Source organism: Ammospiza caudacuta, chromosome 5 (assembly GCF_027887145.1).
Source record: "Ammospiza caudacuta isolate bAmmCau1 chromosome 5, bAmmCau1.pri, whole genome shotgun sequence".
In the NCBI taxonomy this organism is placed as follows: Eukaryota; Metazoa; Chordata; class Aves; order Passeriformes; family Passerellidae; genus Ammospiza; species Ammospiza caudacuta.
The window spans coordinates 53,370,324-53,385,833 of record NC_080597.1 but is presented as its reverse complement, the minus strand read 5'-3'; the positions used below and the strand labels follow the sequence as shown (position 1 = coordinate 53,385,833).

The 15,510-nt window shown below is 37.5% G+C and overlaps 1 protein-coding gene across 1 annotated transcript in view; it reads left to right on the top strand.

Annotated features, from left to right (window-relative positions):
* Positions 1-238: 238 nt before the first annotated feature.
* Positions 239-15,510, top strand: part of TFEC (transcription factor EC) — an 84,132-nt gene continuing 68,860 nt past the window's right edge. The window contains exon 1 of the mRNA XM_058805360.1: positions 239-439. Coding sequence (XP_058661343.1) covers positions 239-439 — 201 coding nt within the window. The remainder of the gene's footprint in view (positions 440-15,510) is intronic.

The following is a 15,510-nucleotide window of genomic DNA, read 5'->3' as shown; positions in this document are numbered from 1 at the left end:
TTCTTTTTTTTTTTCTTTTTTTTCCAGTACTGTGTTAGGGATTGTGTTCTTATGGGTGCCCAATAAACATAATATCAATTTGGATTTATATTGAAGTTTTGTTTTGCTTTTGTTTTTAATTTTTTTTAATAGTAGATATACATTGTTGAAGAAATTAAATTGCTGCTTCTATTTTGTGTGTGTGTTTTATAGTGATTTTTTCAGCTCTGCGAATAGTAGGAAGGGAAGAAATAAAGCAATGCTGCAGGCACTTACTGGACTACAGTTTCAGCTCAGAGGAAAGCTACAGGATCAAAAGTGGCCAGACAAGCACCCTCGAGAAGAAGCCCATGCACATTATTCACAGTGTCATATGCCAGTTTCACAGTATCCTGCCTTCAATGGATTTTTTCCAATGGGAACACACTTTTCATCAGACAAAGCTCCAGCAATCTCAGAGGTACCTATACTACCAGTAGATATTTACAAAGCAGATTTCAGAATGCTGTGTTATCTGCCAAAAGCTATTCTTAATTTTAACACATTTAGCTCATTTTAGAGTGCGTCTAAATGAAATCAGGGGAGAGGTGAGGATGAAGCTGCTGGAATTACAATGTTATAAAAAAAATAGGGCTCAAGCAAGCAAATACCAAGGTATTAAACTAACTAAATCTTGTCCCTGTGCTGTCTCAAATCATGTCCTTTAAATCATTACTCTTTGGATCAACTGTCTAATGGTCCAGGGCTGGACCTGGACCATTACACACTAAAGCTCAGCAAAAACATTTGCACTCTATGTTCCTCTTGGGTAGTGGAATGTCTCTGGAGTTTTCTTTCAGCACCACAATGTATTTCCAGACAGCAGACAGGCTAAGATCCAGCCAGCAGGCAGTGAGAACAGAGTCCAGCAGCTCCATGTTTGCTTCCTTGCCCCTTGTCAGAGCAGGCAGCATCTCATGACAGAGGCAGAGAGGATGCTGCAGCCTGGTAAGTCTGTGCCTGGCAGAAAAGGTTTTGGCACCAGCCATTTGGGGGTACATTTTTTCATGCACTGTTGTTGAAAGCCTGGGGCAGTTCTGGACTGTGCTCTGGTGCCCCATCTCCAAGGATTGGTGATGGACAAGTGGTTTGGTACAGTGGCTGTGGTGTCCAGGACAATTCTGCACGGGCTGTCTAGTCCTTGACCTTAGCAGAGAGTGTGCAGGGCTGCAGAGCTGCCTCACAGCCACGTCACCTCTTGTGAGCTGTGAGCTGCTGAGTGGAGGCTACAAACCTGGCACTGGACAGATTAGATGATGCCACCATATTTCTTTCTATTTGATAGTAATTGTGGTATTTTAAATACCACATGGTGGCAGCTGTTGATAAAGGCTGGTACTAGTTTGTTTTTCATTTTTAAAACTGAAGAATTGTAAATTTCAGTAAGTGGAGCAGCCGGGTTTCAGACATTTCAGACGTGTTACATCAGGAATGTTCTGATAACTTGGTATCTGATGCACTGAACCTTTCTTTCCTAGTTTGCAGTGGGACCAAAAATAAAAATATAAATAGAGATTCAAACTCTGAATCCAACAATGACTATTTTAAGCCTTTCTTTGACTGCTAATAAACTTTCTTTCCAGTTCTCACCACTCCCCTTCATTTCTGGGCTCCCTCCACTCTCCCCTTCCTCCAGTATTCTTCACTGTAGCCTGGGGAAAAGAAGTTTTAGAAAAATAATAAAGTTTTTATTTATTCCTCACAGCTTTTCTGCCCCTGTGGGCATTTGTCTGCCTGTCTGGCTAATGTGCTGTAATGAATCTGCTCTCTGCCATACACACACATATCGTCCTATCAATCAGGGAGAGGAAATGCTGAGTATGGTGAGCACTAACAAGCACTCAGAGGGGTCAGTACACCAGTGCACTGCAGTGGCATGCTACTTTCCCTACAGGCTGCTTTAATTGGGGGAACATGAATGAGGCAGCATGTGGCTGGCACCATATTTTCTTGCCAATCTCTCTCCTTTGGCAAAGTGACCCCCTCTGCTTCACCTTTCGGGGCAAGGCTAGCCCTGCTCTGCTTCCTGCCGCCACAGGAGTCCCTCTCAACCTCGTTGGGCTCTCTGGGTTAACTGGAGCTGCTGGAGGAGCAGGTTTGCAGAGGCTAGAGGGTGATCAAAGGGTGCTGCAGAGCCTGTGAGGATAGCATTTCTCTGCAGGTTGGAAATCATGATGCAAATAGAAGTGGGAAAAGATGGAGAAAAGGGCGCTGCAGAAATTTAAAGCAAGGGGGAATAGGAGAGAGAAATGGTGAAAAAATAGGAGATAGGGAAATGGGAAGGGCTGAGAAAAAAATCTTGAGAAAACAAATTAGGGGAGAGAAAAAGATAAAGAAGTAAAAGATAAAAAGGTACGGAAAGTCACATATTACTGAAAAGCAAGGATCAAAGAAAGAAAAAGACAAAACAAAAAATATTCCTGTACCTAAATTAGGACAGATAGGAAGGAACAACTCCAGAAGAACTCAAAGAATATCAGGAGACTGGAGGTATTTTTCATGGCAGCTTTCAGAATTTGGACAAGAAACTGTGTCCAATGCATAATCAAGTGGCAGTGTTTTAAGTTATATACCTATAGATAGGTTGACTTCTAGACCCACCCACCCTTTGTGGGGTGCCAGCACACTGTTAAGGACCCGTTGTCATTGCCTTGTAGCAAGACTTACTACTACTGAGTAAATTTTCTGCTAGAGGTTTCTCAGCAAAGTCTTTGTTGGCTGTTTGGAAGGAGAAAGGGATTTGTTGAGAAGAATGGAGGGATTACAAATCTCTGAGGGCCAATAACATGTAAAGTGAGATCTTGGGGTTAACAGTATGTAAGGATGGGGATGTGTACCTTTTGGCAAGTATGAAATTTTCTTTGCCCAGAAGTTCTTGTGCTCACAGATGTAGCAGGTTTGCTTGGCCGTCAAGTGATAAAAACATCTTAAAGCAGTTTCTCATTGCCCAGAGCAAGCACTGATGGGGAATCCATTTTGTGTGAGGATTTACCATGGAATGCCATTGAGAACGCTGTCTTTGAGATCAAGGGTTTGAAAAGTGGCAGGAAAGGATTAGTTTGGTACTTTAAAAACAGTAGCAAAGGTCCAAGAAAGAGCTTGAAGACTGAGACCTTTCTTTGTGACACAAAATCTTGAGTCAGATTAATTTCTGTGTTGATCGAGGCCAGTTACCTGTGTTCTGCAGGAAGCCGGGTTAACCTACAGAAATACCCAAGGCAGTGAAAGAGCCACCAGATTTTTCCCAGCAGTATTTTTAAGCTCTATAAAGTAAGATGCGCTGGCTTTAGCAAACACTGATTGAAGATTCTGGAAAAAAATCCAGATCAAAGTAAGATGCCACTTGTAACTCAAAAAGTGACTTCTGCTCTTGAACAAATGCCTGATAAGGTGAAAGGCAATGTGTTATGAGGAATGCCATCCATCAGTCACTGGGCAAAGGTTTACACCCTGCTGCCCTTTCCTCAGGAGTGTTCCACTATATTAATGAAAGTTCACCTTAAACACTGAATTCCCTTTGAAGGGAAATTAATTTTCTTTAGGAGTGTTTTTTGTCCAATATTAGTTTTGGTGGAGATTTTGGTATCTTTTATTTTCTTCAAACAATCAGTTAAAACAAACTAACAAGATAGAATCAAATGGAATAGAATAGAACATTTTAGGTTGGAAAAAACCTTAAAAAATCAAGTCCACTGTTAACCTGACACTGCCAAGCCCAGCACTAAACTCTGTGCCTAAGTGCCACACCTACACCTTTTCTAGATACCTCCAGGAATGGTGACTGCCACCTCCCTGGGCAATCTGTTCCAGTGGTTAACAGCACTTTCTGCAAAGAAATTTGTCCTGATACACAATCTAAATCTCCCCTAGAACAATTTGAGGCCATTTCTTCTTGGGATTCTTTATGCTGAAAACCTGTAACTTTGTCAAAGACATAAATCAGAGACTGTGATCAATTGGAAACGAGCAACATTGCAGCAAAATAATAAACCAAATTTCCATATAAAATGTGTATAAAGAAATTAATTAATTCAGTAGGACTAGGGATATTTTGTTATGTATTTGGGCTGATCTGACCATTAATGGGTGCTGTGTCAATTCATACCACCTCAGTAGGAAGCTGGTAGGAAGGTGAGGACTAACCAGAGACCAGTAAATCATTAAAGTATAAAAAAGATCTAAGTTACCTTGAAAGATTTTGGGAGCATTATCTGTTTAACTAGTGTAAAATAAAATTTAAAGGCAATCTGCAGAAAATCCCTCAACAGCTAAGAGACACCAAAGCATTGAGAACATACTCTCCAGTATACACAGCAAAAGTGTGCCACAGACAGAGATTGGAAGCTGATTTCAGGTACCTGAGTAATGAGTATAAACATAAGAGTAATGTTTTACTGCATATACTGGGAAAAGCTCTGCATAACAGTCTGCCTGTTAGCCACTTTAAAATCCTCACTCTACATTTATTTTCTCAATGAGTGGCTAGGAAGAATAATATTGTTGCAGTGGCCTAGGACACTAAGGAAGCTTGAAGATAAGCTTCTCACAAACATAACATAATAACAAACACTGTCTATAAATGGTTGTATTTCTTTAGGAAAGAATTGGTTTAGGTTGCTATTTTAATTTCAATAATTTCTCTTTTGAAACCTTTCTGCGGGCAAATTTTGTATTTAAAGATAGGACAGGTCCAATCCAGACATTGCTAGGAGGGAAGTAATGGCTTTTTAAAAGTATTCTGAAAGTCACAAATACCTTTAATGTCATCTGCTGCCTGCCTTATATCTCCCATATAGGGAGTCTCATTTACCCAGTGTCTGCTACACTGGCATCTTTCCAGTTTCTTTTTTAGATGTGCTCTCTTGATTGCAGCAACTCCAATACTTCATACAATAATGCAAACCCTTTCTTAAGCTGGTATGTTTTTCGGTGGATTGGCACATAATTGGAAGGATTTTTGACAGATTAGGAAACACTATGAAAGGGAGAACAGAATGGCAGTTTTTTACTTCTCTCACCAAAAAATATATAATTTAAAAGCCTGAAAATGCACTCCATGTCCAAGAAGAACCATTTCAGATCCATGTACATATCCCATCTACCTCCTTAAGCTCTCTAATACCATTATAGGGCCTTGCTTCAGGCCACAACTGCTGTATATAAGTGATGCAGTAGCAGCATACAGAAACACAAGAATACTTAAACTAAAATAGATCAGATATCTATAATGCTTAATAATCTGTTTCAGAATACCTTCACTGGGCTCTCACCTATCTCCATATTGTATTTGCGTTGCCCTCGGACGAAGGAAGGAATGATGAATCTGACTCCATGTTCTCAGAAAGTTAATCTATTATTTTATGATATTATATTAAAGAATGCTATATTTAACTATACTAAGAAGTACAGAAAGGATACTTACAGAAGGCTAAAAAGATAATAATGAAAACTCATGACTCTCTCCAGAGTCCTGACACAGTTTGACCCTGACTGGCAAATGAAGTCAAAACAATTCACACCAGAAACCAATGAAACAATCACCTGTGGGTAAACAATCTCCTAACACATTCCACATGAGCAAAACAGAGGAGAAGGAAATGAGATAATGATTGTTTTCCTTTTCCTCTGAGGCTTCTCAGCTTCCCAGGAGAAAAATCCCGGGTGAAGGGATTTTTCAGAGAATGTGAATGCCGCATCTCCAGAACAGGTACCTACATCTGAATTTGATGCCTTAGCAATTTTTGTAGCCAGTGGGGCAAATGGACCCATTTAAGATCCAATTTATCTGGCTTATCTTAAAGATGTACTTTGAAGTAAGACAGATTACACCCTCCAAGTGATATTTTCCTCCCTGTTGAATGAGAAAAATCTAGATACTTAGCTTGGATGTAGGCATCTGCATTTTGTCAAAAATACAGTCAAATACATTCCACGTCTATGTTTTTTTTTTTGCTTCAGAGAAAGTATAGAATTCTCAAAATTTCTTGGTTCCACTTTGAATTAGCTTATGAGATGATGCTTGAGGTTTAAAATTTAATTTTATGTTAAATTACCACAGTATAGTAATTGAGGTTGTTATGCTTAAGTCTTCCTAGACTTTGCTGAAGCAGTTTGCCGCAGCAGGGCTGGCTGTCTCTACAGATTTTTTCATGACAGTCACTTAAAATATGTTACTTTTTACTTTTGTGCACTATAATATTTTTATTTTTTTAAAATAATGCTTACATTTATTTACATTAAGAAAATACTTAGATTTTGTATTAGTATTTCTATCATGAGAAGAAGTATATAGAAAAAAGGAAAATTATGTCAAGGGGCACATAAATAAGAGGGAAAAGGGAACTGGGAAAAAGAACAAAATGCAATTTGGAAGATCTAGAAAGAGGAGGAGCAGAATGGAGACCAAAAGAGATGGGTAGGTAGGAAATAAATAGAGAGATCTGTGTAAGATCCTCAGGCTCACTCATTATTTTGTAGACTTTTATAATATATCTTCTTTTTTCCACACTTCACAGACTTCATCTTTTTAACCTTGCAGTGTCTAAAGTCCACAGTCTCTATTCTTTCTCCCATATACCTCATAATTTTTTTTAGACATTTTTATTTTTTGCTATGATTATTCTTGCACACACCTCTACACATCTGAGCACAGCTGTTAACCTACTTCAGTATGATAATTCCTGGGTATGGAAATCACTGATGTAACTGTGATTCCAAGAGTGTGTTCAGCAGGTCCATTGCCTTCAGCAGTTAGAGAGAGCATTAATGCTGAATCAAAATTTGATTTTTGTCTCAAAATTAGGATTGCAGGTAACAACCTTTTAAAGACTTGAAGCTGTCTATTGTAAGGGTGGTTCTTTTTAAAGTCTGCTGTAATTCTTGATATGAAGGAGGCGAAATGTGGAAGACAGATGTAAGAAGAGACCCAGTCATGGTTTAATCACAGGGTGTCCTGATTAATTCCTGTGTATTCTCAGCTCGGAACCCTGAGCAGTAGTGAGCTGCCTATCCACTCTTGTACATTTAACAATGGCTAGGACAAGTCCAGGCAGCCCTACTGTCAGGAGAGTCCCTGGCACAGGTTTAGCCTATGCCTATGAATGCTGCCCCTCACTGAGGCTTGGAAGCTACAGGGTCCTGGGACAATTCATAATCAGCATTCTGCAAACAGCTGCATTCTTCTAGTTATCAAAGGCTTCAGTGACGAAAATATGAACTCTTCCATGACTTCTGGGCTCAGTGTCCACCACCATTCCTGAGTGTATCAATTTTATGAATGAAATTATAGCTTGAGAGGGTCCTGTGAAACTTCTCTTTTGACAACCCTGTGCTGCTCAATGGGTGCTGCAAGCAGGGGAGGAACCCATTTGCAAGGGATAAGCTTTTTTTTTCCTTCCCATGAAGAATATGAACAGGTCCCAAACAGAATTAACAAAGACTTCTCTACTTTTAAAGTAGAGAACAATGGTGCAAACACTGCTATCTCTACCTTGAGAGTGTTCAGGCCTTTCCAGTGTTAATGAAAGGAGACTCAGTTTCTTGTCAGCTGCAGCAAAGAGAAGCTCCACAAACTTGGAAAGAGATCAGCATTTTTTGAAATGCTGGCCCAGGATGAAAAGCATAACAGGATTCCCAGCTTCCTACTGACTTCAGTGGAAAGGTGAGGATCATGATAGGAGTTAGGATTCCAGTATAAATCTACACTTGACTTGACAGTCATACTATTCCTGAACAGTATGACAGTATGAATATTGCATATTCAGTTTCCTGCTGTTCATTCTGTAGTATAGAAACACTTTTGTCCATCCAACACTTTTCACCAAATATTTTATCCTTTCTCAGGAGACAGCTATTTAGATGCAATTATTTGAATCTGTGAGATTGCTTGAAACTCACAAAGCTGAGAACCATAAAAAGTGGTGATGGAGAAAAGTCTAATAAACAGAAAGAGCTTTGGTGCTGTACAAAGGAGAATACCTGTTGTGAATTGTAGCAAGTTTCCAGTGGCCATAAACACAAGGAAGAAAAGGTACTGTTATTCTACAGCCATGATAGTTTTCAAAGCAATGCTACCTGCAGAGGTTGTCAAGAGAGCAGAAAAACCACAATAACCCCCACATCTCTAGCATTCCACATCCCACTTTTTTCACCCAAGGCTGCATATTTATTTTGAGATTAATTTGGTACATGTAGTGTACGTTTGCCAAGTTTTTTTTTTTTTGCTATTTAAATCTTCAATTCCAAAGCTATGTATTAATCCTATTACTGCTAATTGAGAGAAGTCTGCAGTCTTTTTGAGTTAGGTGAAGTTCAAGTTGTAATTGGTATCAAAGAAAAGCGCAGAGTAAGAACTGAATATTAATATTTAACTCTTGCCATTTTATTATTTCCACTTGAAAATCACAGCAGTGGTTAAAAGACCTTTTTATGAGTTCATGAGGGTAGTGAATTGGAGACTATGGGATGAGATTTTTCATTCATGCAGCAAGATTGACAAAAATTGCTTTGTAAGAAATGTAAATGAAATATTATACTGGGGCCCAGTAGTACTGGTTATAGCCACAGGTTTCTCAGTATTCCCATTATGAAATTTTCCTTGTAGGTTAAGTACCTGCACTGTAAAATTTTGCTCAAGGTTAATACAGCATACAAGACTAACCCAGGAGCTATTTTGTTCCAAATCTTCCATTTAGCCTTTTCCAGATAACTGTAGTTTTAGATGAGGTTTTGAATTTGAGTACTTTTTAAATGACTGCTTTTAAGGCAGAACATCTCATAAGACATGCACACAATGGTGGATTAATTGTTTATGATGGAAAATAAGAACAAAGACCACCCAGGTCTTTGATATCAGATCCCTAATCAAGTACATTTATTTGTACATTCCTTCAAAGACATAAATGGTGAATTTTTTCAAAGGTCAAAGAAATTAAAAGAAAAATGTCCATTGACTTGGTGGCTTTGGAAATAATTTCTACCTCTGACTAAACAGTATTTGGAACACCAGTTAGCAAAGAATTTCTCCATGTTTTATTTTGTCTATTTTTTTGAATTTTATGCAAATCAACATTTCTTTATTTGATCACAAATTTTCTCCATTGTTACTTTATATTAATTTACTTCAGAGTTTTTTACCTTCAAAGACCTTGCAAGTTCAGACCAAAAGTAGCTCCATGAAGGCCTGGTAACTTTGTGAGGTGCATCGACACAACTGTAGTTGCAGTCAGTTCCTTATGCAGAAGAAAACTCAAGTGTTCTCTAAAGCAAACAAAAGGGTCTTTCTTTTTTCCTTTTTTTTCTGGCAAAAGATTATGAAACTAATACTTCAGTTGAAACTAATGATAAATATAAGCTTACAACTTTCATCATTAGTGCTGTTGCAAATCATAGATATATTTTAAAGAACAAACTCCATTTTTTGTTTATATCTGGACCATTAACAATTGAACTGCATCCTGCCTTTCTAATATTGAAAGAGGCAGACTACAGTTACAGAATAAAGAGTGTGAATAACTAAAAAATAGATTGTATTAAGTCCTGAAATAAACTATTGTATCTAACACACAGAGAATGAAAAAAAATGTTGCTACTAGAATCTCCAACTCACTTGGAGGTTGAGGAGGAGTGAGAATTTTGCCTTGAAAAATTCAATGGAACTGAATACAAATAAACAATGTCATCCACTTTGTAGTACTGAAAATGCTGATTTTGTGGCTTAAGTGATAATATTGATAGTTAAAATATATTTCATACATAGTGTTTGAAGAATCATCTAGTTCATTCAAACTCCAGGATTATTTCCCTCTAGATTTTTTTCTTCAGTTAGTAAAAATGCCAACAAGATTTGAATACTGGCATTCAATTCATACCTTTTGGGGGTTGGGGGTCATTGACTCCAGCATCCTTTTCTATATATTTATGTTAAGCAATCTTCTGGCCTCCACTGACATTTTGATGCTGTCATATAAATTGTAATGTTGCACAGTCTGGCTGTGAGGAAGGTGTCACATCTTGCAGGTAAAAATTTAAGTTGCAGAGACACAAATTAATTTCCTCATATCATAACGTTTAGCTTCCATAAATGCCTACATGGATCCAGCTTTTTAGTCATGTAAATAACAGGCATCTAATTAAAGTTCATTGCCTTCTGTGATGAGAAGTTCTCCTTTTGTGATGAACCATAAGAGAGGAGCACGTCCAGAGGAATGGAAAAAAAAAAAATCCTGCTTTTTTATGAAGTCTCCCAGGGGTATCTGAAAGTGATTCACTTTCTGGAGATCTTTTCTCTTCCTATTGTCCAAAAGACAGACTTTTTCATAATGTAGACTAGAAAAATGCCTCTTAGAGATGAATGTCACTTGTGATGAATGCTCAAAATTGTCCAGGGACTCAAGTTCAGGTAGGAAATTGCACCTGAGTCTTTAATGTCTTTGTGTAACTGGTAACCACGGAACTATTCTTGCAACCCAGATGATCTTCCTCTAGAGACTGAGTCCACTTCTCTCACAGCCAAGTGAAGCATGAAGTCTTTTCTCCCCTTTAAGTCAGTAATGTGCATTTCATTCTTTCACAGCAGGAGTACAACAAATACTGCTCTACAAATGACTGTGAGATGCCAAAGCATCTTTTAGGACAGTGATATAGACAGCTTGGTGACCTGGCTGACGTGGTGCTCATCTTACACTGACCACTGGGAGTCAAGATGAATTGGTAACATGATGTCTTCTGATCTCAAACACAAAATATTTCATATTAGATATTGTGTGTTAACTACCTTGTGTATCCACAATGTAAAAATTTTCTACAATAGCTCTGCAGTAAAACAAATATCACTTCCCTGCAGGCTGGCTAAAGATTGCCACCTGTAAACCAAAAGACCTGGGACCAATTTCAAAACCCATTGGCTTTCTGACTTAATTGAGCTTTATATCCAGTCTACAAAAGCAGAATTTTACATGAAGAATCATTCTGTGTTGAGACAGAAAAATAGCTTGAAAACATTTTTAAAGCATTCCAGCCAGTGATACTTACAAGAGACTTGGTCTGACCAGACACTCCACTGATTTGTATTTAAAGCATTATTAAAAAAACGTGCTAAGGAAGGCATTATTTTGGATCATAGGCAATAAAACTTAAGGGGAATCCAGCTCTTTGGAGCCCTGTGTCTTTTTGAATAAAATTGAACACATGTAAAATGAAAAAGCCCCAAACAAAACCATGAAGCTTTTCTGTGCTCTTATTTGAAATCTTTATATCAAGTCAGGCCTCAGTGTGTACAGGGCTATTTTAAGCACAGTTTGTACCAAAAGAGCTGCTGATGACATTTCAGATGTGATTCCCTCACTGCTGTGCTCCAGTTAATGGGCCACTCTTGTGATAGCAGCAGTATTGCTTCTAAAAATGTGATGATCTGCTGCAGATAGAAACATCTTTTTCTGCATTATGCCCATCGATTAAAGAAAAAAACATACTAAAGCCTTATATGTGGAACTCAGACTTGGAGGAAATGAGGCTTAACTGGATTTTATTCTTAAAAATAAGAAGAGAATCTACTAGAAGGAATAGGCTCTTTTCAATCCTTTTTCCCTGATAATTTGGTATACTTTATATATAAACATACCTATGACTCCCTGTAAGCATAGATATACCTGCTTAGAAGACATTCTATATGTATGTGTGGAAGTGTACATATAAATGTCAAAAGCTGTGAGGAGTGGTCCATTGTCACTTCACTGAATATGACACCATAAATAGGCATATGAGCACTGAACTAGTGCTCCCAAATGCCTCCTCCCCAAGAGTCTAACTTCTTCTTATTCATAATGTTTTATTACAGAAACAAGCACCTGGTAATCAAACAGACAAGCAGCCCATGATTGCTGCTGAGGTAGCTGTGATACACTGTTCAGTACACTTGCACTTGGTCAGATGCTCAGATGAGGCACATTAGGTTGATATTCCCAAAAATGCCTTTATGACTGGGAAATGCAGCCTCCATGATTTCAGTTAATTAATGAATGCTGAATTACGTAGCAAACAGGTGAATATATAATTTTTCCTTTTCATCAGTAATACTTAAACTCCCCAAAGTGTCAACAATATTCAGCTACTTAATCTGAAGAACATTATAAATTTTTTTTTCTGCAATTGCTTTTTTCTCAGTTGGAAGATGAATGTGGATTTTCTTTTTAGCTTTGCGGTGTTCCTCCAAACATAAGCATATTATTTTATGCGACTTCCTTGCTGCCAATGTTGGCTGTATGCAATGATTCAGTTAGTTGGATTACTTAGTGGCTCTTGAGTTCATAATGTGTGTTAGCTCTTTCAGAAAGTATTTCGGAAATACTCGCTGAAAAGGGAATATGCCAAAGTGAAATATTAAATAGTGTTTTTTAAGACTTCCACAAATACAATATATATCCTTAATTCAGCATCTTTCAGTATCCAAGTCACTGCAATTTCAATTATTAGATATTAGTCAGAAACTACATGACACTGATGGCATAATTTGAGAAAATCCTACTTCAGAAACTTAAAAAAAAATGATTGGAACTTCTGTTCACCTGCTTGAAATCCACTTTAGTGTAGACTGACTCAGGTCTGATTTTCAAAAGGTTTTATACTTTGTTTCCCCTCCACTATTTTTAGTATCAGTTTTACTACATCGGATTTTTTCTCCTTGCTACCCCTTTTCTCTTACATGCCATTGCTTAAATCCTTTTCTACCTTCAACATGTGCTATTTCCTACATATTAAACCCAATGAAGTTATATTCCCTATCATATCTGTTTTCTACCTCTCAATCAATATTAAAATTGGAGAGTTGTTTCCCAAGATTTCTTCACAAGAAAATACAATATTTTTTAAAATAATATTTTTTGAAAGAGCAAGAGCATTATTCCTTCTGTATTGTCTCATCTTCATGTTGTAGATGTGAGGTCTTGCAGTTTTTCTGGGTTCCAAAGGATACCATTGTGACTTTGGAACTTCTCTGAAATCAGTTGAGAGTCTTGGATTAAAATTCCTTAAATTCCTGTAAACTCAAATAAATATATTTGATTTTTGTTTTAATAAGAGGGTATACTGTAGAAATCTAAATTTTCTAGTTATCTCCTATAGGGTGAGTGCTTCCTTATGTTGTTCTGTACTCAATAAATAAAAACCTTTTGAATATGTCTCAGTGTGAAACAGTGTTCTGGAAGTTCAGTTTCAAAGTGAAATCCATTGCTTTCCCAAGGCAGCAACATTTGATAATTTTCAGCACAGCTTCCTAAAGAAATGTGGCATGTTTTGATGGTTGTTGCTGTCTGTTTGCTTCTCATTAACCTTCCTTTGCTTACACCTCAGTATTTTTGCTCCTGGAGCCAGTTTCAATAGAACTGCATTGAGGTGTCATGGAAGATAGGCAGATAGGCATTGAGGTGTCACAGGCAGATAGGAAAAAAAGCATAAACTGTACAATGGGAAAAGATAAGATAGCTCTTAATGAGTCTGCAGCGTAAAGACCAAGGGCAGCAGATGAGTGGGGGTGCTGCCATCAGTGCAAAAAGCCATCAGTGGGTTAACGTGGGCTCAGGAGCCTGTGTGCTGAAAGCTCCCTTCCCTGGCAGGAGTGCAGTGATCATGGAAAGCAATCCAAAACTGGGTAACTTGGAGTCTTGGGAGAGAAAGCTTTAAGGGAAATATAACAGAAATCTGCAGGAAACAGCAGTTTATTGGTTTCACTATTCATGGAAGAGCTTGTTCATATGGAGCATTCAAATTATACTGTGTAAATGTAAAATTCTCATGATAAGAGACACTATGGAAATATTTTATTTATCGTATTTCAGCTCACACTCATTTTGAGGCTGATCCTATTTCTGCACCACAGGTTTTTTACGGTAGCGTAATAAATCAGTGCTTTTGCCTGGTGTGTTGAATTTTGAACAAGGTTTTGTATTTTTTTGCTAAGCTTACAGTGTTTCAATAGATACCTTTTTTATCTGAACACTTGAGGTAACTTATCTACTTCAGTGAAGTCCTGTTCAGTGCAGAAAAGTTCATGGAAAATATATAATATTAATATATAATATATAATTCTAGTACTTATTATTCAGGCAAAGCTCCTAATCAATACCAACAATTTAAAATGAGAACTATAGGCTTTTTCTACTGTTCAAGAGATATCCTGCTTACTAGGAAAGAGAGAGAATCTAAAATAAGATGCAATTCCCAGGGGAAAACCACAATTTCTGAATTGTATTACTGAAAGTAGAAAGACGAATTAATGTGACTAATTTCAGAATCAATCTTGCTGTATCAAACACACAGCTGGCCTTGGACTGCAGCATTTTAAATGAAATGAAGAAATAGTTTGATAGACTATAGATAGTTCGTGTATTTTATTTATCGCATTATTGAGAAGAGAACTAACTTGTTACCACTTTGGAAAAAGAGGTATTCTTTAGCTTAATAATGTTCAGTGCTTGGAGAGTTCAGATGCTCAGATTTTAGTCTGCCAGGGCAACATATTTTACATACAGTTAAGAATCTAGGTGAGAACAGCTAATTTTTCTCTAGGCAGTTTTGTTGCTGTTTGTGCTTTTTTTCAAGCTCAAATCAATTGTTCTTGACATAATCAACTCCTATTTCTGTTCCCTGCTGTATTCCCTGCTGATCTAGTGCAAGTTCTGCTTATGTCGTGGTTCTTGGTGGCCTTTTATTAATGTTCTGATGTAGAAGTTGAATATTAATCTGTAAGCTATAATAATATAAGTTTCTGTTCCTCCTGATTACTCAGGAAGAAAATAATTTACATTTCATGCAGGTTTGGACATGGAGAAAAGAATCTAGAAGACCTCCAAACTTAGCTGCCACATGTGCTATGGGACTTGTGAAGACCTTTGCACTGGGCTGCTCCTGTGGAAGTTGTAAGGGGCTGATATTGACTGCAGCTACAGAGCATTTTCAGAAGCCTCTATTGTGACTGAAACAGGTTGTAGGCAGAAGTTATTGGATAATTCTGATTTGTTCCACCAGATCAGTGCCCCAGTGTGCAAAACATTATACAGACACGGCGAACTACTTCCTTAAGGGCCTTACAGCTTTAAAAGACTTTATTGACAGAAAGCACATCTTAAACTTTAAAAGTTTCAATGTCAAATCCAGCAGTATAGAAAAAAAGTGGAAAGGATAGCAGTAATCATTCAATGCAGATACTGAAGTTGTATGTTTGTTTAAATACTTTGGCTGATATTTTACTTTTCTGCATTAAAAAATAGTTGAAGCTATATCTGAAACAAAATGTTCTCAGTGTTCTGAAATAAAGAGACATTCTTAGCTCTGAGGGTCCTAATATATTCCTGTAAAAACGAAATCTGCCTGAAAAATTAGGACTCTGTACAAAGTAAATTTAATTGGCTTCTTCAGAGTGGAAAAGCAATATGTAGAAATTTAGGAAATCGACATATAGAAATTATCTTGTGCATGAAAACTGTAAATTCTTCTCTG